A 24,225-nucleotide genomic window follows, 5' to 3' on the forward strand; every position below is an offset into this window, starting at 1 on the left:
TCGTGATCACCCTTGACCCAAGCGGTATCCAGCTGTTCAGTTTAACCTTCCTCTATTTCATGGCTGCATAGTTAGTGCACAGGCTCGTGTGCGACCTTGACCTTTGACCGGATCAACAAAATTTAAATCACTCGTTCCTTGTGCCATGTTTGACGTTTCCTGAACATTTCCTGAACATTTCCTGAAACTATCTCTCTAACTTCTTGTGCACGGACAGACAGACCTCCACTAGGTGTGAGGGGAACGTAAAAAGAGTGTCAAGAAGGTAAGATAGGCGTGAGGTTTATTGTTGGGCACCTCAGAAAAATCGTGACAGGAGGTACGACTCAGACCAACAAACGATCAAAATCAAACAAATCTTTTGTAGAAAAGTGGGGTCAAGTGTACATACTAAAAACAAAACAAAACAAGTGTAAAAATCTCCCGAAAACAAACAAACCAAAAACACAGGATAGAAGCACGGCCGTGAACTACCATTCACCCCAGGTTTCAAACCGAAGAGCCTGAATAGCCTCACAGGCTGTTCAGGCTTTACCACAACTGACCTTTAATAAGGCAAATTTCAAAGTCTAAACAAGCTTTAGAAAAAACAAAAATACAGTGAGTGTTCCTCACAGCCTTTCGAAGGTGCAGGTGTGCCTAATCAGCGGCTGTAATTGGTCTGGCGTCCCACAGCTGCTCCAGTAGACTTCCACAGGAGGTGCAGGCCAACGTTTCCCAGGCAGCCAGTCGTTGGTGTGTGTTGCCACGCTGCCATCTGCGTGAGGAAAGGATGCCCAAGGCCAGGGGACGCAACACAGACAAACGCTACCAAATACTAGAAGCACTCAGATCTTCACCAAGGCCATAGGGTCATAAACAAAACAGAATCCCTTGTTTCTTGAAACAACCCAAACATTTCCTGAAAATGTCATCAAAATGTTTATTATTTTTCTTAAGTAATCTTGCGAACAGACAAACAAAACAACCAACACTGTAGAAACCATAACTTCCCTGAGGAGGCAATAAATGTGCAATAATATGCTTTGAGCGTTTAACATTTACTGTATGACACATTTAAATTGCCACACACAAAAAGGTTCTGAACCTGAAAACCCGAAAACCCAAGCAGCAGCAATATCAGAGTCAGGCTGAGGCAGCAGTTAAAGTGGGGCGGCTGTGGATCAGTGGTTAGAGCACACGACCTCCACTGAGAGAGTCGGAGGTTTGATTCCTCCAGTATGCCACATGTCAAAGTGTCCCTGGACAAGACACTGAACCCCTCACTGCCTCCCATGTGTGCCCCATCGGTGTATGACGGGAGCTAAAGCAGCGGTCCCCGACCTTTTTAGCTCCACGAACCGGTTCATTATCAGACAGTATTTTCACGGACCGGCCTTTGAAGGAGTGGCGGATAAATACAACAAAATAAAATGATACAACTGGCATGAAAACTGGGGTATTTTTTAAAACATAATAAATGTAAATCCAACATGTCCTCACTGCTTTGTTAGCTGAGTCCTGGTGTTGAGTTATCAACATGAAAACCAGCCTCTCCTCCCCCTGATGTTCTCAGGTCAATATGGTGATGTTTAAACTTTAAAATAAGATCCACCACAAATATAAAGTGCACAAAGAATACAACTCATCATAACGCTGAATCAGTGGGAGCCCTGTGCCTGTTTCTCAGTAACCAGACGGTCCCATCTAGGGCTTCCAGAGACGTTTGTTTTTACTCATTTTGCTGCTTGTTGGTTTGTTTTTTAGCGGTAACGTATCACGTGACCAAGATGAGCGTTCTGACACGCATCAAGAGTGAGTCATAGACGGATGGAGTGGAGAGAATCCGGTCATTATTTCAAAATACATGTCGTTCAGACTCCAAAAATAAAAAAACAAAAATACTGTAAGTTTTTTCTGTGCAGACCAGTACCGGTCCGCGGCCCGGGGATTGGGGACCTCTGATCTAAAGCACTGACTCTATAGAATGACTTAATTTGATTAGCTTTGTAGCAATTCAGTGCTGTATGAATGTGTGTAGATGGAGAAATGAGGGCACAGATTGAGTTGTAAAGCACTTTGAGTGGCCTGATTGGCTGGAAAGGCGCTATATAAGTAGTCCTTTTACAGACACACAAATAAAGGAACCAGTTGATTGTCTTTACATGTAAGCACCAAAAGGTCATAAGATACTGCAAATTCTAGCATAAACCTTTAAAAAAAATCTTTGAAGAGGACACATTTATTACATAATCCTGTGATTCCTCGCCTTATTGCTTTGGAGCCGCTGTGGACACCTCGGACACCTGTGGGAAAGGACACGGAAAGGAGAAACACGTCTTCACATGTGAATAATAACCCGACTGTTGTTTGTTTTCACAACAGTTTTGTCAGATTTGATTGTAAACACTTTTTTTTTTTTACGTTGTTTAATACCTTGTTGTCGATGCATCTGAACTGCCAAGTCCAGCGCGTGTTATAGAGGAAAGGTCGAAGGTCGAAGCGGTTGTCATCGGGACTGTAGCTCTCGGCGTGGTAGGACGGAGTCACCGTGGTCATCTTGTGGCGATTCATGGAGTACATTCTGAAGAAGTGTTTCACCTTCTGGGCCACCTGAAGAAAAACAACGATGTACGAAAAAAAATCCTACATTACAGGTGAGGCCAAAATGACGCAGAACGCCATCATAGATAAAACCTGTGTGCTTACAGGGTCTTAGAGTAGAGGCAGCTATTGGAAAATAAATTGTGCTCATCATCAAGCCTAAGAATTACTTATCAGATTATAATTGGGCTTCTTTTTCCATTTATTAGTTTGTCATTTTCATGCTTCAGCTCTATTTTTTTTTTTACATTTAAATAACAGTTTTTCCAGTTCTAAGGTTTGCCTATTTGGATACACTGAATGTAAAGTAATATTATGGTTATTCTCATGTTTTAAAATTAAGAAAAAACAATTTCAAATGACCAACAATGTAAGCCTTGTGAAACCGTGTCATTATTATTGATATTTAGTCGGGGACTGCTCTTGGAGTTGTAGCTCCATGTCATTGTCATAGAGGGAAATAATAAAAGAGGGAAAGTCAAAAGTCTCAATCTAAAGTCATTATGCTTTAGATGGCTGACCTCTGTTGGTGAGAACACATCCTTCCACATGTGGAAGAGTTTGGAGAACATGCTGAAGGGGCCACACTTAGAAATCTTCCGCAGTCGCCCAATCACTGATAACTCAGAGTACGTCATCCCCATGTCTGCCTGTGGAGAGAAGAGAAAGGTTGGAAGCAAAATAAACAAGACAAGTCCAGTATTTAACTCAGCTACTAGTCCCAGTTGGTTTTCAGGACTATTCATTTGTGTTACCTGCTGTTAGGGAGAACTTTCAGACCCAAATTTTGCACCTGATTCACAAGAAACTCAACAAAAGAAGGGAAATTTAAATCCAAGAGACCAGAGGATGATTCAAATTGATGCATATCATAAATGAGGGTGAACACAAACGCTGGGAGCAGCAGCAAAATGATTTATCAATTAATCAGATGAACTCCTAAGCAGCAGTACATTAACTCATAAATGTCCCATTGCCTCTATTACTCCCTCAGTAAAGCTTAGTAACAAGAAGCCTAATTACAGAGACCAGGGGACATCAGTTCAGTCTCTTGTCCTGGTTATATGTGAGACAGATTATGTCACCTTCACATACTCAGTTGCAATAATGTGGTTTACTGTTAGCTTTAACTGTAATTTTTACAGTTAAATATTACATATTTTTCACCAGAAAACTTCATTTTTTCCATAAATTCATACTGTTAATGCATTCCACTGTGCTTACATCTAATACCATCACTTCATTTAGTGTTTCAGTGTATTAAATAACAATGTAGTAGCGTTACTGCAACACATTAGTAACAGTGTTCCTGTGCAGAACAAACAAAAAGATTCATCACTGAAGCTAATTTTCCACTTCAGAAATCAAAGAAACATTTTGAATCTCTGATGTGGTAAAATAGATAGACTAACAATAAATGCATTAAGATTTGTTTATGAGAGTTGGAAAACCTGTTTAGGATGCCATAGCATAGGCAATGAAGCACTCCTATTACTATTTAGCCATTATTCTCCCATTTCAACTTTTGATTTTGTATCTCCTCCTACAGTTTGAAGAAAAAAATACAAAATATGTTGCTAGATTGGGAAAATTGTGCTATGAGTTTTGGACATAGACAAAAATGCACACACACAAAAAAAAGCAAAACATTTCCCTGGAAGAGACGATAGGAATTTGATGAAACACGTTAAAAAAAAAAAAAAAACAGGCTTCTTTGGAGCTCTACAGCTCAGGCAAACTTCACAGTAAAACCATCAGTAAAAGTTTAAACGGGTCACAGAAAGTTGGTCTTCACATGTCTGAACTAGCATTTGAATCCTAAAATGTTCAACTTAAAGTATGACGTTATGCATTCTAACTTTTGAGCTGTCCAAACAGAAAAAAACTGTCTAGGCTTTAAAAACTTGTTTTTAAGTCTCATGAACTTTAGACTTTTTATGCAATTTTAACTTCAGAACATATAAATTGTTATCTTTCACCCAGTGTGCCTCACTGCAGTAGGACTTCTAGTTTTCTCTCACATTTCCTCAATTTAGTACCCCCCTCCCCCCCCAATACATTTACAATGGTGTTTACACAGGGTCTGTGTGTCTGAGGCTTACTTTCTACTCTGTGTCTTTATCTGCCTGTCTTTTTAAGAGTGCTGTCAGGGCATGAGAGACACAGTTGTCATGTGTGGTTACTGTGGCACTCATTAATGAGCCAGTGGCAGCAGGTTTGACGTTTCATCTTGGGTGCATAGGCAGCTCAGGATAGGCAAAAGTAGCTCATCTGGAATTTCTCTAATTTAAGTTTGCAAAGGTTTAAAGACAAATGTCAGAGTCGTACCTCATCTGTTTGCGACACTTGTCCGTCTTTGAGTGGCTCCAGTTCAGCTGTGGGCGGAGCGGCCAAGATGCTGCAGGTGAAACCAGAACCAGTCACCAACTGAACGTCACACAAGATGCTGCTTTTTACACAAGTGACTATCTGCAAAATTATTTACGTGCATTTCAAGCTTATGTGCGTGTGTGTTTAGTGAAAAAGGATATACAAACTAGAGCTGACCGTACCCTCTCAGAGCGGTGAGCTGGAACTGCTCTGCACAATAAAGCAGGAAGCTCTTCAGGTCGGTTTTACTGATCCCACCAATGGGGTTGATGTCAGCACTAGAGCAGTCGTATTTGGTGAAATATCCTGTGAGACTAACGAGGAGAAGTGGTTTAATTAAAGAAAAAAAGTCTAATTATTCTCAATAAAAAATATAACCTGAAAAACATATATTAACCCTTTCTTTAAAAGCAATATGAATTACTTTTTCTTATTAACATTCAGTCATGGAACAAAAAAGCCAACGATTTAAAAAAAAAAAAATCCCGTCCTACAATGACCATAAGCAGTCCTTCATTTTGGTTAAACTTGTCCATCCATCAAGCATCCCAGTTAATTTCATCTGCCTACCGACCACGTGATTGGCCACTTAACAGGTTACTGTGTGATGGATAAATCAAGGACAAGTGAGATGTTGCATATTGCTGTGACTGACATTGTTACCTTTCATCTACGTTAGCAGAGCCCAGCACCAGCAGTCCGCCAGGTTTACCGCGGGCCCACAGGCTCAGCTGGGCAAAAAGGTAGGCCAGAACCATCCTGAGTCGGGCCTGGGAATAAAACAAACACTTGTATTTCGAAAACCCTCAAATTTACATGAAACCACAGGTGTGACAACTTGCATGGCTAATTAGACCATCTTTGAATGACTAATTAAAAGAAGTTGTTCCATCCTGTCGGAGCTGCTATCACAACAATTCTTCTTCTTTTTTCCGCTTCTCCCTGGTCAGAGGTCGCCACAGCGAGTCATCCTCCTCCATCTAACTCTGTCTTCTGCATCCTCTGTTCTCACTCCAACTATCACAACAGTTCATTAAGAGTAACCAGAAGGAAGATTAATATGACTTCTGTTCCACCTAAGTTTAAACCTGAGCACAGCGTAAATGATAAAAAATAACAATGTAGACTAAGCAACTTGTAATTATTTTCACTTACTTAACATTGCTGGAAATGAAACTGTGAACCCAGATGATGCCATCATCAACCAAGGATGTATTTAAGGTTATGATAAGCATTTTTCTGATCCCTGTTTTGGATTTTGAAGTATTTCTTGAGTTTAAACTACAGGTTATTAGCATACAAGAGCAACAAGAACATATTATAGTCTATAATACTATAATACATAACCTGACTCAACTCTGAAAACCATATAAGGCATTCAGCATTTTTGCAGACCCCAACAGGAAGTGACAAGCTCCTGAATAGCCACGACCTTCAGCAATCGCTGTGGTTAAACTGTCGCATCGAGGGTGTGAACGACAGATGTGGAAGAAGTGTTGAACGGTGAGTGGAAAGATCAGTGATCAGTCATAACGTCCTGAACGCATGACACAAAGTGTGAAGGGCGGGTGTCTCACCTGCACGTTCTGCAGAGCCAGGTTCTCTCTGTGGCTTCCTCCGTTGGCACGAAACTTAGGCCACTGTCCAGTAACCGCTGAGAAGATACCCAGAATGCCTTTCACTGCCAGGTCTATGTTAATATTCATGTGTGTGCTGGAAGAAACACATGAAAAAAAAAACAGACAACTTTATTCAAGAGTAGCATTCCTTCTTTGAACTTATTTGAAGTTTTAAATCATCCAGGAATTCATTTTTTAATTTTTGTTTCAGAGTTTGAAATATTTTGTAGTATTTGTAGGTAGGAGAATTATTTTATTAACTGCCTACCTTCCAATTTGACCGGCCAGGTCTCGGGCCCTGTTGCACGTATCTTCTGAGGAGTTTTCACTGCCCATGTAGCAGGTGGTGAAGATGCGACCACACAACTCCTTCGGGTGCTGGGGATTGTAGGACTCGTCCCCAACAACCCTGCGGACGTCCTCTAAGACCTGGCTGTCTGAGAAACAAATAATAGAGATAATCAGTCAAGAGAAGTGGCCCCATTGAAACATTTCTTTACAAATTAGGATACTACACAGTTGATTCTACATTTAAAAGAGAACCAGCAAAGTAACAATGGCTGATGTTATAATATATGGCTGTAAAAGGGAAGAATAAAGATGCTGCAATGATGCAGTCAGTGATGAGACTGTAAGAGAGCTGTACAAGAGAAAATGTCCAAAAAGATCTTTGTTTCAAACTTTGAAACAAAGATCTGTAGCACTCAGAGTATGTGTTGGGGATCAGCCTCAGCTACTACCGCACCAAATTCTAGCTCAATATCTGTAAAACTGACTGGGTTATAACCATTCCTGTTTGATAAGGTTGATTAGCTGCCGCAGCCAGAGTTTCTTTAAAATCCGTCCAGTGGTTTATGATACATTTTGCCAACAGACAAACAAACAGACTTTAAAGAGTGGGCTTGATTATGATTACTTTAAGTAATCGCCCACTGAGATGACCTCAGTTTTCAGGACACTTTAGTTTTCATTATACAAACAAAGTGCATTTGTAGGGAATTACGTAAATGCTGATTAAATTGTTTAAAGAGCATTTGTAGCAGCAGAATAGTTTATGAGAGGCTAAGTCAGAATAAAGTGCACTTTTGTGGTCATATTATGTTTTCGCCATTGTTACTTTGTGGCTTATTGTTCTTCCACAGAACAGAAGTCCTGGAAGACTGAGAATCTACACCAACAATAGATGTCAGACAGCGGCACACAGCACTATTATCAGGCTTTGTATGCATTCATTGTTGACAGATAATTCAGTGAATTTATTTTTAACAAACTAGTTGCTTAAAACTAAACAGTCAAATTTGCTCCTAATTTTTCCAAACAGAGGGAAGCTTGTGTGTTAGTACGGTACTTAAAGCAAGCCAAACCATACTCACTGCCGTCCTGAACAACCTGGCAGAGCAGCACACACATGGAGTGAACGATGCAGGCTGTGGAGGAGCTGTCAACGCCGCCACTCAGAGGCAACAGGAAACCAGCCTACGACGCGAGTCGGCACATTTTATAAAAGACCAATGGCGCGAATGTAATGTTCATCAAAATTAAAATCACTTTTCTTCAAGTGTGCGCACCTGTCCACTTCTCCTGAGGTAGTCCCACAGCCAACACGCAGGCCCTAGGCTGGACAACACCTCAGTCAAAAATATGCAAATGGTTTCATTTATCTGTTTGTTAAAAGAAAGTACCTGATCTCTTCCTCTGGTGTATGAAAATGCCACTGTATCGGTTGGTTGGTAGGAAGGTAGATATCATCACCACTGGATAAAGAAAAGTCCGTTTTGATCCTGTGACAAGGTTTGTGTTCACTTTGCTACAAAAGAAAAGAGACAAAATGACACTTGGTAAATGCAACATTTAAAGAAAACGTCTTAAAACCGAAGCATCGCGAGTCAAAACAAATATACATTCAAGCTACGTGTTACTCTCCGAAACATCTTGGGAAGTTTTTAATTCATTACTAGTCCCGAGCTGTCCCTGAAACCAAGACTGAATCATTTGGCCTAACTCTTATGTCTGAAGGAAACCAGCCACTGTCTATCACCAATACAATTCTAACAGTGAAGCATGGTGGTGGCAACACCATGCGGTGGGGGTTGTTTTCAGCAGAAGAGACTGGGTGTAGGGAAGTAAAATACAGAGATATCCTCAATGAAAGCTGCTCCACAGGACTCAGGACCTCAGACTGGACTGAAAGTTCATCTTCCAACACGACAACAACCCGAGGCACTTCGTGAAGACAACACAGGAGTTGCTGCGTTCTTGCCAGAACCCTGACCCAAAGATCTCTGGAGACCCCTGAAAATGGTTGTCCACCAATCCATTCAATCTGATGGAGCTAGCGAGGATTTGCAAAAAGAAATGGCAAAAAAATCCCCAGTCCAGGTGCAAAAAGCTTTCTGTATCAAACGCAAAAAGAATCAAAACTGTAATTCTTTCCAAAGTAAGTACTAATTAAAGAGTCTGAATACTGATGAAAATGTGATTTATTTTCAATTCTTTAAATCTGAATAAATTTGCAAAACTACAAAAAGTGAAGTGGGTCTGAATACTTTCTGAAGTCACTATTTAACCTACAAATGTTTAACCTTTAGAGACGATGAGGACTGCAGCAATTGGCAAAATAAAAAATACAAACAACCTCATGCATTTTAAATTTTCTAAAATATTGATCTCTCACCATTTGAGGCTGGCATTGTTCTCCTCTGTAATTGCGAACGTCCTCGAGATCCAGAGTGGCTGTAATCACTTCCTACAACACACACACACATCCTCATCTGTTTCAAGGATTCAAAGGCATGTCTTGACCCGTGTCTGCCTGTTGTCGTACCTACCACATCAGTGAGAGAGAACTGAGCTCCCTGTGCTACGACGTCTCCGTTGATGGCCACCATGGCGCAGCCATCATAGTAGACACGGTCTCCATCACAGCCCCTCTGATTGGCATACAGATATATACCTCCACTCTGAAACACCAACAAGACGCTAAATGCAGCACTAAATCTGATAGTTTCATCATTTTCAGACTGCTAACTGTCAGAAAATGTACAAACAATATAAGCTGTTATGGTGGTTTCACTCTTTACTCTTGTGGTACAACACTGCCCTCTAGTGGTTCACATAATCAGTGTATGTGTTGAAACAAATGGTCATATTTAACTGCCTATTCTTCACTAAAACGAGACTTCATCATATTAAAACACTGACTTTTATGTTTCCATACATGAAAAGATGAGCTGCTTCATACCAGCTCTCAGTGAATGCATACCTTGGAGGTGGCAGACTTGATCAGGTTGACTCTTTGGTCAGCTTTGCGAAGCTCATGGTGGCTTGCAGACGAATTAGTGAAGATCTCAACCCCATCCAGCCCCATCTGAATGTGAGGGCTGAGGACAACAGAAACACACAGTGAATTCAAGTCAAATCTCTTTACGGTAATATGACTCGCTCTACCTGTTGGGAGCCCAGAGCTCGGCGCAGATTTCAGTGCTGATACAAGTGTCCTTCGTTGACAGTGCGCAGTCACCAAACGGAACGGTCTCCTGAGGACAAGAAAAAAAAACCCAGATGTTCTGCTGAACTGCTCTGAATGTCTAAAAGAATCTAAAAATCCTTCCTCCAAATAAATAAAACAAAAATGACTTTTTTCTATCAATAATGATGGCACAAAGGCACAACATACCGAGCAGTAAATATGGATTCTATCTCGAGTACACCAGCAAATCCATTAAGCTTAGACAAAATTATGTTTCTTACCTGACCAGTTACTTCCTGGATCATTCTGGGTAGGAAATACTCCTCCACCTGCCTTGTATGTTTCCATATAATGTGGAGAGACAAAAAAAGAAAGAAAATAAGATACATTAGATACACGTTGGGCTGCAGCGGGACAGGCTACATGAAGGCAAGGACGTCTTTATAAAAGCAGAAAAAGGACAGTACATTAGCTAAGGTTCTAAAATTGAGTTAGAAGCATGAGCATGTGATGGAGGAGAATCTATATTATGCAAGAATAATAAATAAAACTAGAGAAGTTTCTGCAGAAACTTTACATGGGCCTGCCACTTGGTGCATTTAGCCATCTTGTTGAAACTATCAACCACCACTTTTTGTTGCTGGCATATAAGTTTATCATAAGTCAGTGAACATCAAATCAACTGAATTATGTGGCGGCCATTTTGATTTGCAGATGCTCTGCGTGCCTCTGCTATGTTAACCGCTTGGTAACAGCCTCAGCCAATCAGAAGCCAGATTTCTCCTGCTCGTTAGGGGTCAGAGAGACAGGTGGGGGAGATAATATCTTGTCAGGAAGAGGGTGAAACTGTAAGAAGTACACATCAAAAGAACAGTCGTGAAAAAACTATAAGGCGTATTGATAAGATTCTTGCACCGTGAGTGAAAGGAGAGGTTGGTTCTCATTAATGTAAAATTTTACATTTCTACAGTGCTTCATGTCAGAGATATGACGAGTTAAAAACACCTAGCACACAAAGATCAGAAAAACCGTGTGAGACAAAATTATAATAGAAAAGGACAGGAAGTCAAGTGGTGGCACTCTGCCTTCTGGGGCTACTTGAGAGAAAAGCATACACCCTACAGAGATGGTAGAAACATTACCTGAAAGAAGACAAAAATGCCTACGGTTTGATGTACATACTTGTACTTGAGGTCATGTGACCTCCACTCTGTCAGTTGAGAGGAATTATGTCGCCATAGCAACTCAAAACGCCTCTAGAAGCACACATCTTGTGACCGAGCCAGTCGTTTTGATATCTAATTTGTGTGAGTGCGTTGTTCCGTTTGGGCAGCATTAAAGTTGACGGAAGAACAAAAACTATAAATCTAGAGCAGGGGTGGCCAATCTTGGTCCTCGAGGGCCACCATCCTGCAGGTTTTACTTGTTTGTCTGCTCCGACACAGCTGATTTGAATCAATGTGTGATTAACAGGCTTCTGCAGAACATGAAGAGGTAATTTAACCACTGAATCAGGTGTGTTGGAGCAGGGAAACAAATAAAACATGCAGGATAGTGACCCTCGAGGACCAGGGTTGGACACCCCCGATCTAGAGATACTTTTGGAAGTGGATAACAATAGGAATGTGCTGCTATGCATCCCTATGCAGGCACTAAAAATACATAAATACTTAGGTAAGAGACAACCAGGTTGAATGTTTGTATTTCGTCCCCTTCATAGTCTGGTCTGTGGGAGTTTTCGTGCTCCTGAACTTCCTCCTAAAAGGCAGGTCAACAAAACTAAAGCGCTAACTGCACACTTCAGAAAAAAACCTGCTGAATAATCCCCCTCCACCCTGCACACCAGCGGCTCCTTTGTGGAGAGGGTCAGCAGAAAAGAATTACGGCGAGCCTCTCCTGGACTCTCAACGCCGAGAAGACAAAAATGAACAACGAGGCTCAGCTGAAGGTGTACTTGGTCAGGGAGGCTGGATCCTGTGGGGTTTCCTCCCTTTCTCTCCTCGCCACCTTTTACTGCGAGCATCCTGACCTGCCGACACTGACAGGAAGACTGAACTGTGAGCTGAGGATCATCAGAGTCTCCCGTCCGTCCCTAGAAACCATTTTGAGACAAAGACATCTCAAATCTTTTCAGAGACAGAAGTTGATTTCTGAACAAATAACCCGAGCAACAGCTTTACTCCGCAGGAGTATACATTTGAGAATCATTCAAAGCGGAGAGGTGATCTTTGCCGAGTGACTGACAAAATATGCAAACTTTAGTTGCTTCAGCAACTGAGTGTTAGGCTGAGAGATTGAAGGAAGTCCTTTTGTAAAAGTCTAATTAACTACCAAGTTCTTTTTCAAGGCCGTGTGAATATTTGCCTGCATCAAACTCAGCTTGTCTGTGTAAAAAAAAAAAAAAAACAACCAATATATACTTGGATATTAGATCCTTCCAGCTGAAATTCTTACTGTGGAGATGTCACCGATGCTAAATATGCTTGAACTCAAAGAATATAATGTTTGAACACATGAAATGGCATATCAGACAGCAAATGGCATGGCTCATGTCCTCTCTGAGAAGCTTTTTTTTTTTTTTTTGACTTTTGAAAAGACATATTTGCTGGGAAGATCTGACTATAGGAAGGTCAGCTACTGAGTCAGCTTATTTAGGCCTTAACATTAGGATTTGGAGTGTTGTGTGAAAGAACAGAAACATAATATTTTGATTGAAGACTTTTACCCTCCCAACTGTTCTGTAACGGGTTGTAGATCAGAAATGCTTGAATAGGTGCATAACAACAAATATAATGAAGTCAACATCTATTTTACTTTTTTAAAAAAGTCAACCAAAAACCATAACTTATTTTTCAGGCTGTTAAAGCCATCTTTGATTAAGAATTGTAGTTTTCCTGGAAAAAAAAAAGAAACAAACATCTCTACGGTATGTCAAGGAATTCTGAAAGCTGACCAACCTTAACTTCCAGGGGGAGAACCAGCGCAACTCTCTGTACATGCCGTAGTTGGCCATCACCATCTTTGGTCGGATCAGTAAAATCTTTCTATAGGATGGAAGCAGAGACGCAGAACGACAAAGCAGATTTTAGGTAAGTTTCTGCTGAACATATGAACAGTTTGTCCAATCCAGAAGTATCAAAGATGAATTTATTCAATGGCTGGGCCTGACGCACCTGTTCAGGAACAGGACCCGACAGTTGTAGCGCACGTTGCGATGCATGACGGGCCTGGGGAGAACACGAAACACAAGACCCGGCTAGTAACGTGTAACGGGTACATCGCGGCTGCAGTTACTGGGTCAGCTCAGACCGTGCCGCTTACATGCCAACGTCACAGAGGATGTCCTGGGCGACAGGAGATTCCAGCAGGGTCTTTAAGGCCTGAAAGCTGTGGAGCAAGGTGTCCGACTCAAAGAAGTGGTCTGCGCAGCCATAACCGCTGTCAAACAAAGACCGGTGGAGAAGAAAGCTTAGAAGAGTGAGGTAAAACTGAAAGTTAATGAAAACTGAGCCACGAGGCAGCAACGCGTGTTGTTGTGGTTTGTCTCGTACTCACAGTCCATTTTCGGACTGAATGTTTTAGTGTGTTATTAATTAAATTATTGTTCCTGATCAAGTCTGGAAAATAAGGCAAATACAGCCTCAGATTACATATTACACTGTCGTTATGTGTTTAACCAAACCGAGCCAAAAATACACAAACCATGTGAGAAAAACAAATTCCAGCCAACAGTTTTGGCAGCTTTAGCTTTAAGAACTCATTTTGTGTCAGACCTTATCACTTTCTCAACGAAGGTCGAGAAAAACCTTGAGCCCATTCTCCTTTATAACGTTGCTTCCGGTTATTTGATTCTGCGCAGCTGTATTCAAGCCAAACCACGGTGTTTCAGTCAGACTGACGCCTGGACTTTGACTGGGTCAAAGAGCGCACAGAGTATTTTCTTTATCGGCCATTCTGTTGCAGATTTGCTGCTGTGTTTGGGTTCGTCGCCCTGCTGCACGACTCCGTTCAGGCAAAGCTGCAGCAGACGGCCAGATGACATGGATTGTAGATTAATTTGGTGGTCGACTCAGTGACTGTAAGACGCCCAGGTCCTGTAGCTGCAATACAAGCCCAAATCATCAGCCCTCCACCACCGTGCTTCACAGTTGGTATGAGGTGTTTGCACTGATATGTTGTGTTTGCCTTTTTTCTATTTTCTGTTTACTCATTTGGTATTTTTATTAACTTACAGGGATGTGGTCCAATATACACAACCATCTGACCCTTTCCAGATTGACGGGCAGCAGCTGCTTCTCTAACATGTCTGTATTTCTTAGCATTGTTTTAATTCACACCTGAACGCATCAGAGCTGGAAATTGCCACAAAATTCTGCTTTCATAGAGGCGTTCACACTTGCCGATAATCAGCTAATCAATGCATTTGATTATTAACAAATATCTGTAGCCTACTCAGTTTATTCCCCGAGAAACAGCAAGGCTGGAGTGTGTTTGTCTCACATAGCTTCTGCATTCAGTCTTAGTTTTTAGGTAAAAACAGGAATGACAGTGTAATATGTCATGATTTTTATTTTGTATTTAACTTTTTTGTTTTACTTGAATAAGATGCTGAGAACAAACAAAATACCATATCTCCAACTCTGGACCCAGTCTGTATTTGGCTCCATTTGCTTTGGCAATCTCAATACCTGCAGGGAAACACACAGAAATCATTACTGCTTTGTTATGTGGAAAAAAATAAATAAAAGTAGGTGTTACAAGACTGGAGGGAAAGGTACCATTTGTGTCAGCAATGAATAAGGCCTGTAGAACAGATATAATAGTCATTTCAAAAGAAGATATGGAAGCAAAATTGTTACGAGCCGGCTCAGCCAGGGAATAGGGGAAGTAACATAAAACCAGATGGATTTGGTTTAAAAAAGGAGAAGTGATTTATTTCTTTTGTGCCTTAACAAAAAAGAAGAAAAGGAGGGTGCAATAACGATAATTACTATTAATTGTCTAAAATGTCAACCTACAGATAAAGTTTAATAAGCATTTTACATAACCTTCACTTACACAGAAACAACTATAAGCACTTGGAGAGCGCAAATCTCCACCTAGGCCAGAGAGTCATAAAAAAAAAGAACTGTAGGAGCTGGATCGTGATCCTGATTACCACCAAAATGTAATCTTTTTTTTTCTTTGTGACAACCTCAGCATTGCCTGAAAATTTAATCAAAATTTGTTCATTGCTTGTTGAGTAATCGTATACACTATATTGCAAAAAGTATTCACTCGTCTCCTTTCTGACACATGTGACCTTGACTTTCATCCTATTCTTAATTCATTGGGTTTAATATGATGTTGGTTCACCCTTTGCAGCTCTGACAGCTTCAAATCTTCTAGGAAGGCTTTCCACAGGTTTAGGAGTGTTTATGGGAATTTTTGATTATTCTTCCAGAAGCTCATTTGTGAGGTCAGACACTGATGTTGGACAGAAGGCCTCGTTCACAGTTTCTGCTTTAATTCACCCCAAAGGTGTTCTATCAGGTTGAGGTCAGGACTCTGTGCAGGTCAGTCAAGTTCTTCCACACTAAACTCACTCATCCATGTCTTTATGGACCTTGCTTTGTGCGCTGGTGCTCAGTCATGTTGGAACAGGAAGAGGTCATCCCCAAACTGTTCCCACAAAGTTGGGAGAGTGAAATTGTCCAAAATGTCTTGGTATGATGAAACATTAAGAGTTCCCTTCACTGGAACTAAGCAGCGAAGCCCAACTCCTGAAAAACAACCCCACACCATAATCCTCCCTCCACCAAACTTACACTCGGCACATTGCAGTCAGACAAGAACCGTTCTCCTGGCAACCACCTGAATCAGACCCACCCATTGGACTGACAGAGAGAAGCATGATTCATTCACTCCAGAGGACACGTCTCCACTGCTCTAGAGTCCAGTGTTGGTGTGCTTTGCACCACCGCATCCAACGCTTTGCACTTGGTGATGGAAGGCTTGGATACAGCTGCTTGGCCATGGAAACCCATTCCATGAAGCTCTCTACCTGCTGTTCCTGAGTTAATCTGAAGGCCACATGAAGTTTGGAGGTCTGTAGCTGTTGGCTCTGCAGAATGTTGGTGACCTCTGTGCACCATGACCCTCAGCATCCTCTGAGCCTGCTCTGTGATTTTACGTGGCCAAGTTGCTGTCATTCCAAATCACTTCCACTTTGTCATAATACCACTAACAGTCTTCTGTGGAATATTTAGTAGAAATTAGGCTTATTGCACAGGTGGCAGCCTATCACTGCACCACGCTGGGATTCACTGAGCTCCTGAGAGCGACCCATTCTTTTACAAATGTTTAGAAAAGAAGTCTGCATGCCTAGGTGCTTAACTGTATACACCTTTGGCCATGTAAGTGACTGGAAACATTTGGATGGGTTGGATGGGTTTATTAGTTGACCTCCTTGGTGGAAGTCAATTACATCACAGGCGCATCCACTGACAGGAGAGACGGGCTTCTTCTGTGGATGGAGCCGTCCAAGCAGAATGCAGGAAATCATTGACATTCACGTGCAGTCTTTTTATAACCCTGCACATCTAGCAAACTGACAGAGTCAGGTAAGCACATTTCAGGTGTTTTGCAAAGTCATCCTAACATGATCAGCGGTGGTCTTACGTCCGGGCAACGCCCCAGAGATTTGAGTCACAACAGCGTATTTTCTAATTGCGCATGCGCATTAACACGGCCGCGGGAGTCCGGGTGAGTTTTCAGTCTCAGCAGCACAGTCCCACACACAGACACACACTTACTCTTCAGTATCCTCTCCAAGTTGCCTTCAAAGTCCAGAGCCCATTGGTTCAGCGAGCAGGTAGCGACTGTCACTTTCCGGCCCATTTTCTCCTCGCGCTGACAGCAGGAAGGAGGTCGCGCGAGCAAATGTGAAGGACGCAAATGGCTCCGTTTGCAGCCGGAAGTGTGAACTATGTTAATATAATACTTATAAGTTCACTGTTAAGGACAGCGTGTTCACCTGGACTGGGAACTACAGAGCGGTGCTGCCTCTTCTTTCTTCTTCTACGGCTCTTATTTCCACTGACTAGTGCTGCCCCCATCAGGAGGGAGGACGTACTACCAGAAAGCGTCAAATATTTGGTACTACTTTTCATTAAGGGCACGTTATAAAGGATTTATTGAATGCTTTATAAATTGGCCATGCATGAGTTTGCAAACACTTTATAAAACAAAGCATAACAATTTATAAAACAGTGCTCATATGTTGAAGGTGGCTCACTATTGGGCAAGATCAAAAGCTGCCCTTCTTTTCATTTAAGTAAATGGATTTTTGCTCATAGTGTTTTCACGCTGTTAACATACTGACAATTGTTTGATAATTTATGAAAACTGCTTAAAAAGTAAGAATAGGGTGCACAGATGCATATTGGCTCACTATTTGACAAGAAACCAGTCAGTATTGTCCTTTTTATTTTATCTAATGCATTGTAACTGCTTATTAAAGGTTTTGAAGTGTTTGCAGCTTAATTAATAACTGCATTTTTGACTATTAACTAGTAGTTTGTGAGGATACCTATACAGTAAAGTGGTATAATTTTTTTATGTTGTCATGTCTAAATATACTTTTCCTCAACCACAAAAAAAAAGAACAATTGTTGTACACAGAGTTGAATAAAATCCAGTACCGACCTGCTAAAATTACTGTGGACCTTCTTGAAGGATGCTACCTTGACAAAATCAAAAAATAATAAGTATTCTTTTTAATTCTACGCATCTTTGTCTCTTCATCAGCTCCCTGTAAAAGAATCTTTTGTAGAAAAAAAAAAAACAAATTTCCAAAGATATATACTCATTAAAGATGATGCATTTTGTGAGAAGCTTTTAAATTCTCGATAAGTAAAAACGTATACCTCCAAAGCTAAATAGTCAATCATTTACTTGTCTTTGTTTTTTTTAAAAAGAGTGTGAGTTTGCGCATAGTTGTTGGTTTTATGTCTTTCTCTAGACCCCGAGAACAACTGGTGATCTGTCCACGGTGTAGCTCACCTTTAACCCACCTCGTGCCTGTTGACAGGCACCAGCCCTCCCTTATGACCCTGAACAAGATTAAACGGGTAAGGATACAGAAAACGAATGGATGCTGCAACAGAATATATCGTTCTGAAAACTGACAACTGAGCAGGATGGTTTTGTAATTGATTCTTGAATCAGCTTAAACACCAAGAATTCTCATTTCATTGTATTGTCCAATAATTTGCAAGTGGCAACAAATTACAAATAAAGTACAAAACATAATGGCAAAACTCACACAATGACAGAGCTGTGATATTAAACAAGTAATGAGCTTTAATTTTTTTTTTTTGCCCCAAAACATGCACTTCGCATCAACAGTGTAAATGGGTCAAAACAACATATTTTCATCAGTTTCAAAAAAAGGGCATCATAGTTAGTAGTGAGAGATGACATTGTGAAAAAACGCTACAATCATAAACACATGCTACTGGTGCTGTCAGACACTCTGTAGGGAGGCTGTCAGCGTTGTTACAGTTTTTTTCATCTGGCACCACAACCTTGTTCAATAATCACCTCTTCCAATCAGCACAAAGGTGTCTCTTCTATAACCAGAGGGCTGTTTCATAAAGCAGCATTACCATCAGACTTACCTTCACAAATAACATTTGTTATTTTTGCTCAGAGGGAAATGCATGACAACTGTATGAATTATCTTTGCACTGATAGTCAAGACAGATATTTGATCCTAATAATTTTAAAGTGAACCCTTCACTTTTCTTTTAATACTGAAATCAATCGGTACATTTTCAGCTACGTCAACAGCTCAAACTCCTGACAATGTTTCCACCAACCTACACTGAATTTTATTAGGAAACTGGAAAAGGTCTGTGAGGATTTGATTTAAATTTGAATAATTAAACCATTAATTCATTGCTCTTTGCTGACGTGCTTGTGCGCCTCGGTTTGACTTCCTTTGAGTGCTGGTATGAGAGGGATGTAACATTTTTAGCTAAAATGGTCAAATGTAACTCAGTAACTGATGCAGGAAACCTAAGTGTTTTATATTTAAATAAATCTAAATATTCGGTGCAGGCCTATATATTTTCTGGTATTTTAGAAAAAAAATACTAATATTGCTATTAGAAACACTAAATTAATGTGACGAAGAAGTGAGAGAAATATTCAGGCAGTATAAAGATATTTAAATATCTCCTCAACCATATAATTTTTCCCCCCACTAAACCAATCAGCAATATTAGCTAATTTTAGCACTTTGTTTAACTTTGATTACTGCCATATTCTAGCGTGTGTAGGATTTCTCATGAATTACAAAATCAGGCAAAGTTAAATAACACAAAAGCAGCCGAAAGCAAGAGTTCAGGGGTCCTAAATTAATGAAACTTTCTTTTTAGCTGCTGGTACGACTCTGTTTATCGCTCTTCCAGTCCAATGAGCTCAGTTGCAAGAAATGATTTCACGATAAGATACATTTTTATCAGCCTTTTTTTTATGAAACATCCCTCTAAATGACCCCCACCTGCTACAGTTTCTTTTACATAGCAAGGAAAAAAAACAGCAGCATAAAACAGGTACAGACAGAGGAGGTGCAACTGGGATTAATCTATGAACAAACACATTAGCACCTTGAGTAGTGCAGACTCAAAGCCCAATGGTAGATGTGTTCTTGCGGTTCACGCAGGTGCAGATCTATGCTGACGAAGTGTCGGGAACCAAATACCATCTGCTCGGGCAAGGTGCGAAATTGTGTTTTGTTTGCATTTTACATGAGCGCGTGTTCAAATAATCCCTCGTGTCAGACGGATCCACTCTTGTGCACACCCACACACACATACACACACGCTTCACATGAAATAAATAACACTATGTACAAGACACCCTCAAGAGGGCAGCAAAACAAAATGTAATCACAGAGAAACACATTGACGGTCAATACACAAGATACAGTATGTAACATGGAAAATGCTTAGCCCTGTAATGTTTAAATTATTGAAAACAACCTCTACAAGCCACTGAGTGTAAGATATCGGGAGAGTCCAGCATTAGTCAAGCTTGGTCCGAGAGTCTAGTAATTCTGCATTTTCAAAACAGTGTAGAAGTGGTCCTTGCATTCCCAAAATCTCCAGACCGACAATCCTAAACCCTTTTCCGTACAGAATTAAAGGCCCACAGTGAAGAAACCCAGCCCAAACATCCTGGCACTTTTTGTGTCACATCAGTTCTCTTCACAGAACAGAAGGCAAACGCAGTTCTGTACATGGTAAAGTCAAGGTACCTTGATGAAACGTAGCATAACCCATTTACCCATCATTTCTCATGCAGTTTCAGTGATTTGACAAACAGATCAGAGGCAATAATTTCAGAAGTCTCAGATTATTTACGATAAAGTAAAAACGAAAATATAGGTTTCTATGTTTTAAAGTTTTACCAGTGTGGGGTTCAATTCAATTAATACATCAAATGATTAAGATTGCACTGAAAAGCTTGATTTTTTTTATGCTGATATGGCCACTCTACACAACCATGTGAATAAACTTATTATTTAAAGTTTCTGCTGGTTTCTTAAAACTTGGGATTATTCCTTTTTTTATGAGGAAAATAAAGGATCAGCCCTCCTTCGGGATATTCTTAATAAATGCTGTAAGTACAGTTGGATTAATACTGGTAGAAACCTTGACCCAAACCTGCAGAGTAAAATTGCCTTTTAGACTGTTGTTCATCAAGTCCACGAGCTGCAGCTCAGACAGAAAAATAACCTTAATACCGTGTCTTTTGTTCTCACATCTGACATTAAGAGTGTGCACCAATGTTGCACAAGATATTGTTTTTAATTATTTTGTTCACGTGGAAGTTTATCCTATATAAAGTTTTGACAACAAATGAAAAAGGAATTTTTGCCCTTTAGTGTGTCAAATTGCAATATCTCAACTTCTTGATCTTGACCTTGTTGGCCCCCCTTCATCTTTAGACCCTGAAATACTAAAAGGGTTGTGCAAATACAGCTCAGTAGAAGCATGTTGATACATGAAGGTGTATTAGTCTCCATCAAAGAAAATGTCTGAAGCTCTAGCAGTGTCTATTCGGTTTACAAGAGAAGCAACTTCTCACACAAATGAATCCAGCGACAGCATCGTTCCTCGGTTCAGAACCTTGGTAAACAGATCCTGTAACTGAGAAGTCACATCAAATATGAGCAAAATGAAAGGCATTCAGGCCCGATACAGAGAGCGTGCCTCTCTGACTCACTGGAAATCTCCCACATTAGAAATCCGGGTGGATATTTCCAATGGTAGCACGGTCCATGAAGTGCTAATTAAGGCACCTTGCAGCCTTGGTCCACACACTGTTCCGTCAAGCAAATCTGGCCCCCGTAATTCCACGACAGTCACCTGAAACTTGTTGCTCTTGAGGTGAGAAGTTCAAGCTAGAAATTGACCCGATTGTGCCTAGCCGCCCTGCTGTACACAGATAACAACATATAAAAGAAATGGAGCAAAATGTGGCATTTTAAAAAAAGTTCCTTACTAAGAAATTGCCTAATCTTGGCATGTAGCTACATAGGAATTTAGGTTTGCTTGCAAAGGCCATACATTTGCTGTAAACAACCTTGTATGTCATCAAACACTGTAAAAGTGTTTAGGTCTGTCAAACATTCATACTGGAGGATTAGGCATACAGCTTGTGTTTGTAAAAAGCAATATGTTGAATGAATAAATTTCTACTGGTGAACACATTCTTGGCCTTTTGTCCCCAATATTACTAAGATCTTTACTGGAAACCTCTAATATCATTACTAAGAAATTAGAAATCAATAGACCCCAAAATAAATAAGATAGAAGTAGCATATGTGTAATTACATGAATCAGAAGTAGAAATAAATAACATAAAACAGCAGGAGCGTCATCAGAGAACCAAAAAATATAGATCTATTCAAATACAGCATACACAATAAGAGTCTTGTCTTCCTAAAACTAGCAGCTATTCTAGCAAGTCAAGTTTAAAAATAAACTCCAGTGTTAGTTTTTAAGAGCGAGGGTCGGTTAAATGAATCATATGCATGAGATGAATGAGGCAAAGTGACAGGAACCAGTGTCCAGATAACTGAGTGAAAACCACCAGGTAACCAAAGGAAATGCTCCCTAGTTTCATTTCAAATTATTCTAACATGCACATTAGCTGAGTTATAAAGCTACTTGGTTGATATTAAATTACTAAAGAAATATGGAGTACAAATCCAGTGCAAAAATGTCTCTACAATCTTTAAGGCGCCTCACTGCGTCTTTGAGACGAACTATGTGGTTTGAACCGTACTGAGCGCTTTCAGTTCTCATTTTGCACCACGGGCCAACTTCTTCAAAGTTCTGGAGAGATGGTTCGTCGCCCGAGTGTGGAAGAACATCACACAACCTGGAGTCTGCTGTGGGATCTGCAGTCATGGAAGGAAGGAAGCCCAGTCTCTGTGCAGTCCTTCTGCGACAATGATTCAGTGTTGTAGACTACAGCTACAACGTGTCTCATAAAGTCTAACGCTGGACTGTAAACTAAAGAGAAGAAAGACATGTCCTCAGTGTGTGCCTACATAGATGTGGGTATATATGTGTGTGTGTGTTTGTGCCTCCTTTTCAATGTTCATGTCTTCTTGTGTGTGTGTGTGTGTGTGTGTGTGTGTGTGTGTGTGTGTGTGTGTCACTGTCCAGGATAAGTGGGGTAGTGTGGTGGGATGTGTGTGTGTGGATTGGGCTGTGCTTGTGTGTTTGCCAGGGGTAGCGTGGTGTGACGGTCAGGTGACAGATGGGTGGACAGTAGTAGTTCATCCTCTGAGGCATCACCTGCAGATGGAGCAGAAACAGAGCTGTTAAAAGGCAATTCACAGTTTCTATGTCCACTCGACCCATGATCTAAACTGTGTTATCTTCACCAGCCTGCAGCCTCCGCAGCTAACCGCATGAAGCCTGCAGCTAACCCCATGCACCATAATTACACTCCCATTCAAAAGGTGACACAGCAAACAAAGATGTCTTCAGACGTGATCGCAAACAAAACAAGAACAAGAGATAACAGGGAAAGGGATTCAGAGTTAACAACATCTGTGCAATTCATCACTAACAGACTAATATTATATAAAATGTCTGGCAAGAAAGAATACATTTGTTTAGAAATAGATAGTAAACCAAAGAGTTATCACCGTGTAATGGAGTAGTATGAAACTGTGAACCTTTGAGTCAAATGTTAGAGCAGCTGACCCGAAGAAGACAAGAGCTTGTGCATCAGCAAAATCCAAATTAACTTATGGATATGAAGACAAAAAGCATGCTGAACGTTTTAGTGTGCAGTATTAAAAGGATGGACTGAGAGAACCACGTCTTAATGCTGTAACTTGGTTCTTGCCACAAAGAGGCTAAGCATAAACTATGCCAAAAGTAACTTGTCAATTAAAACTGGATTATTTATTTATTTTTATTTATCAGTTTCTTTAAATCTGTGAGTCAAGTATTGCTTCAGCCCCATTCACACTGGATAACAGCCCTGCTATGATGAAGGGGGGGAGGGGCGCCAGAACTGATGGTCTTAGCGAGATGTTCAAGCGCATAATAATGCCGTGGACTCTCCGTTGCAAGTGAAAGAGTGTGACAGGTCCTCAAAGATTTTGAGCATGCACAAAACCTTCTCAGTGAAGTTGGTGTAGTTTATAATCATGGCGGCGTCGTATCGGGGTCCTGGGCGGAATGAGGGGTAGCATAGTGGCAGCGGTGGCAGACTATTCATGACGGGGGCCCGTGTGTAAAAGATTTGTTGTTGAGAATTTGAAGCAGGCTTGGCCGTACTGGCTTCATGCTGAGGCTATGACCTCAATTGTGACAAGGTTATGAAAACAACCTGGTGCAGACTTGATACCGGTACCTGCATCCTGTTGAGCCAGGGCAGGCATACAGAGCGTGGTGAGTGAACAGTGGAAAGTCTTGGGAACACAGAAAATGGAAAGAAAAACCTTTTTCGGAGTATACTAAGACTGTAGCAGCACCATAAATGCCTTCCCACTAAAGGAGGTTGTCCAAATTTGTCGCGATCCATCCACGTTTCTAATGGGTCACGTAGGTTTTGAACAGTGTAGCAGGGGTTTGATCCAGTGTGAAGGGGGCCTTAGACTCATTATTT

At 40.8% G+C, this 24,225-nt stretch overlaps 2 protein-coding genes across 3 annotated transcripts in view; both read right to left on the reverse strand.

Annotated features, from left to right (window-relative positions):
• Positions 1-1,765: 1,765 nt before the first annotated feature.
• nadsyn1 (NAD synthetase 1) lies at positions 1,766-17,096 on the reverse strand. Its single transcript, XM_017419558.3, has 21 exons — positions 16,836-17,096; positions 14,669-14,729; positions 13,363-13,479; positions 13,215-13,268; positions 12,999-13,085; positions 10,323-10,374; positions 10,020-10,108; positions 9,835-9,952; positions 9,401-9,532; positions 9,247-9,318; positions 8,255-8,379; positions 8,141-8,189; positions 7,946-8,048; positions 6,841-7,009; positions 6,531-6,666; positions 5,617-5,723; positions 5,136-5,267; positions 4,912-4,981; positions 3,105-3,233; positions 2,416-2,592; positions 1,766-2,285 (listed from the first exon to the last, which is right to left on the reverse strand). The coding sequence occupies exons 1-21, from the start codon at positions 16,918-16,920 to the stop codon at positions 2,250-2,252; spliced, it is 2,100 nt and encodes a 699-aa protein (XP_017275047.1). The 5' UTR covers positions 16,921-17,096; the 3' UTR covers positions 1,766-2,249.
• A 2,076-nt stretch (positions 17,097-19,172) lies between these two features.
• dok4 (docking protein 4) overlaps positions 19,173-24,225 on the reverse strand; it is a 32,072-nt gene continuing 27,019 nt past the window's right edge. For both annotated transcript variants that reach the window (XM_017419639.2, XM_017419638.1), the window contains exon 9: positions 19,173-22,898. In XM_017419639.2, coding sequence (XP_017275128.1) covers positions 22,756-22,898 — 143 coding nt within the window. In that variant the 3' untranslated portion in view covers positions 19,173-22,755. The remainder of the gene's footprint in view (positions 22,899-24,225) is intronic.

Source organism: Kryptolebias marmoratus, linkage group LG15, assembly GCF_001649575.2.
Source record: "Kryptolebias marmoratus isolate JLee-2015 linkage group LG15, ASM164957v2, whole genome shotgun sequence".
Lineage (NCBI taxonomy): Eukaryota > Metazoa > Chordata > Actinopteri > Cyprinodontiformes > Rivulidae > Kryptolebias > Kryptolebias marmoratus.

What these genes read in the sequence shown, in the direction of transcription:
- nadsyn1 (XM_017419558.3), bottom strand. Translation starts at nt 16,920, where the DNA reads ATGGGCCGGAAAGTGACAGTCGCTACCTGCTCGCTGAACCAATGGGCT. An exon ending in TCTGCTAACGTAGATGAAAG is followed by an intron (nt 5,268 to 5,616) that starts GTAACAATGTCA and finishes TCTCCTCGTTAG; the next exon opens with TCTCACAGGATATTTCACCA. An exon ending in ATGTGTTCTCACCAACAGAG is followed by an intron (nt 2,593 to 3,104) that starts GTCAGCCATCTA and finishes GTTTTTCTTCAG; the next exon opens with GTGGCCCAGAAGGTGAAACA.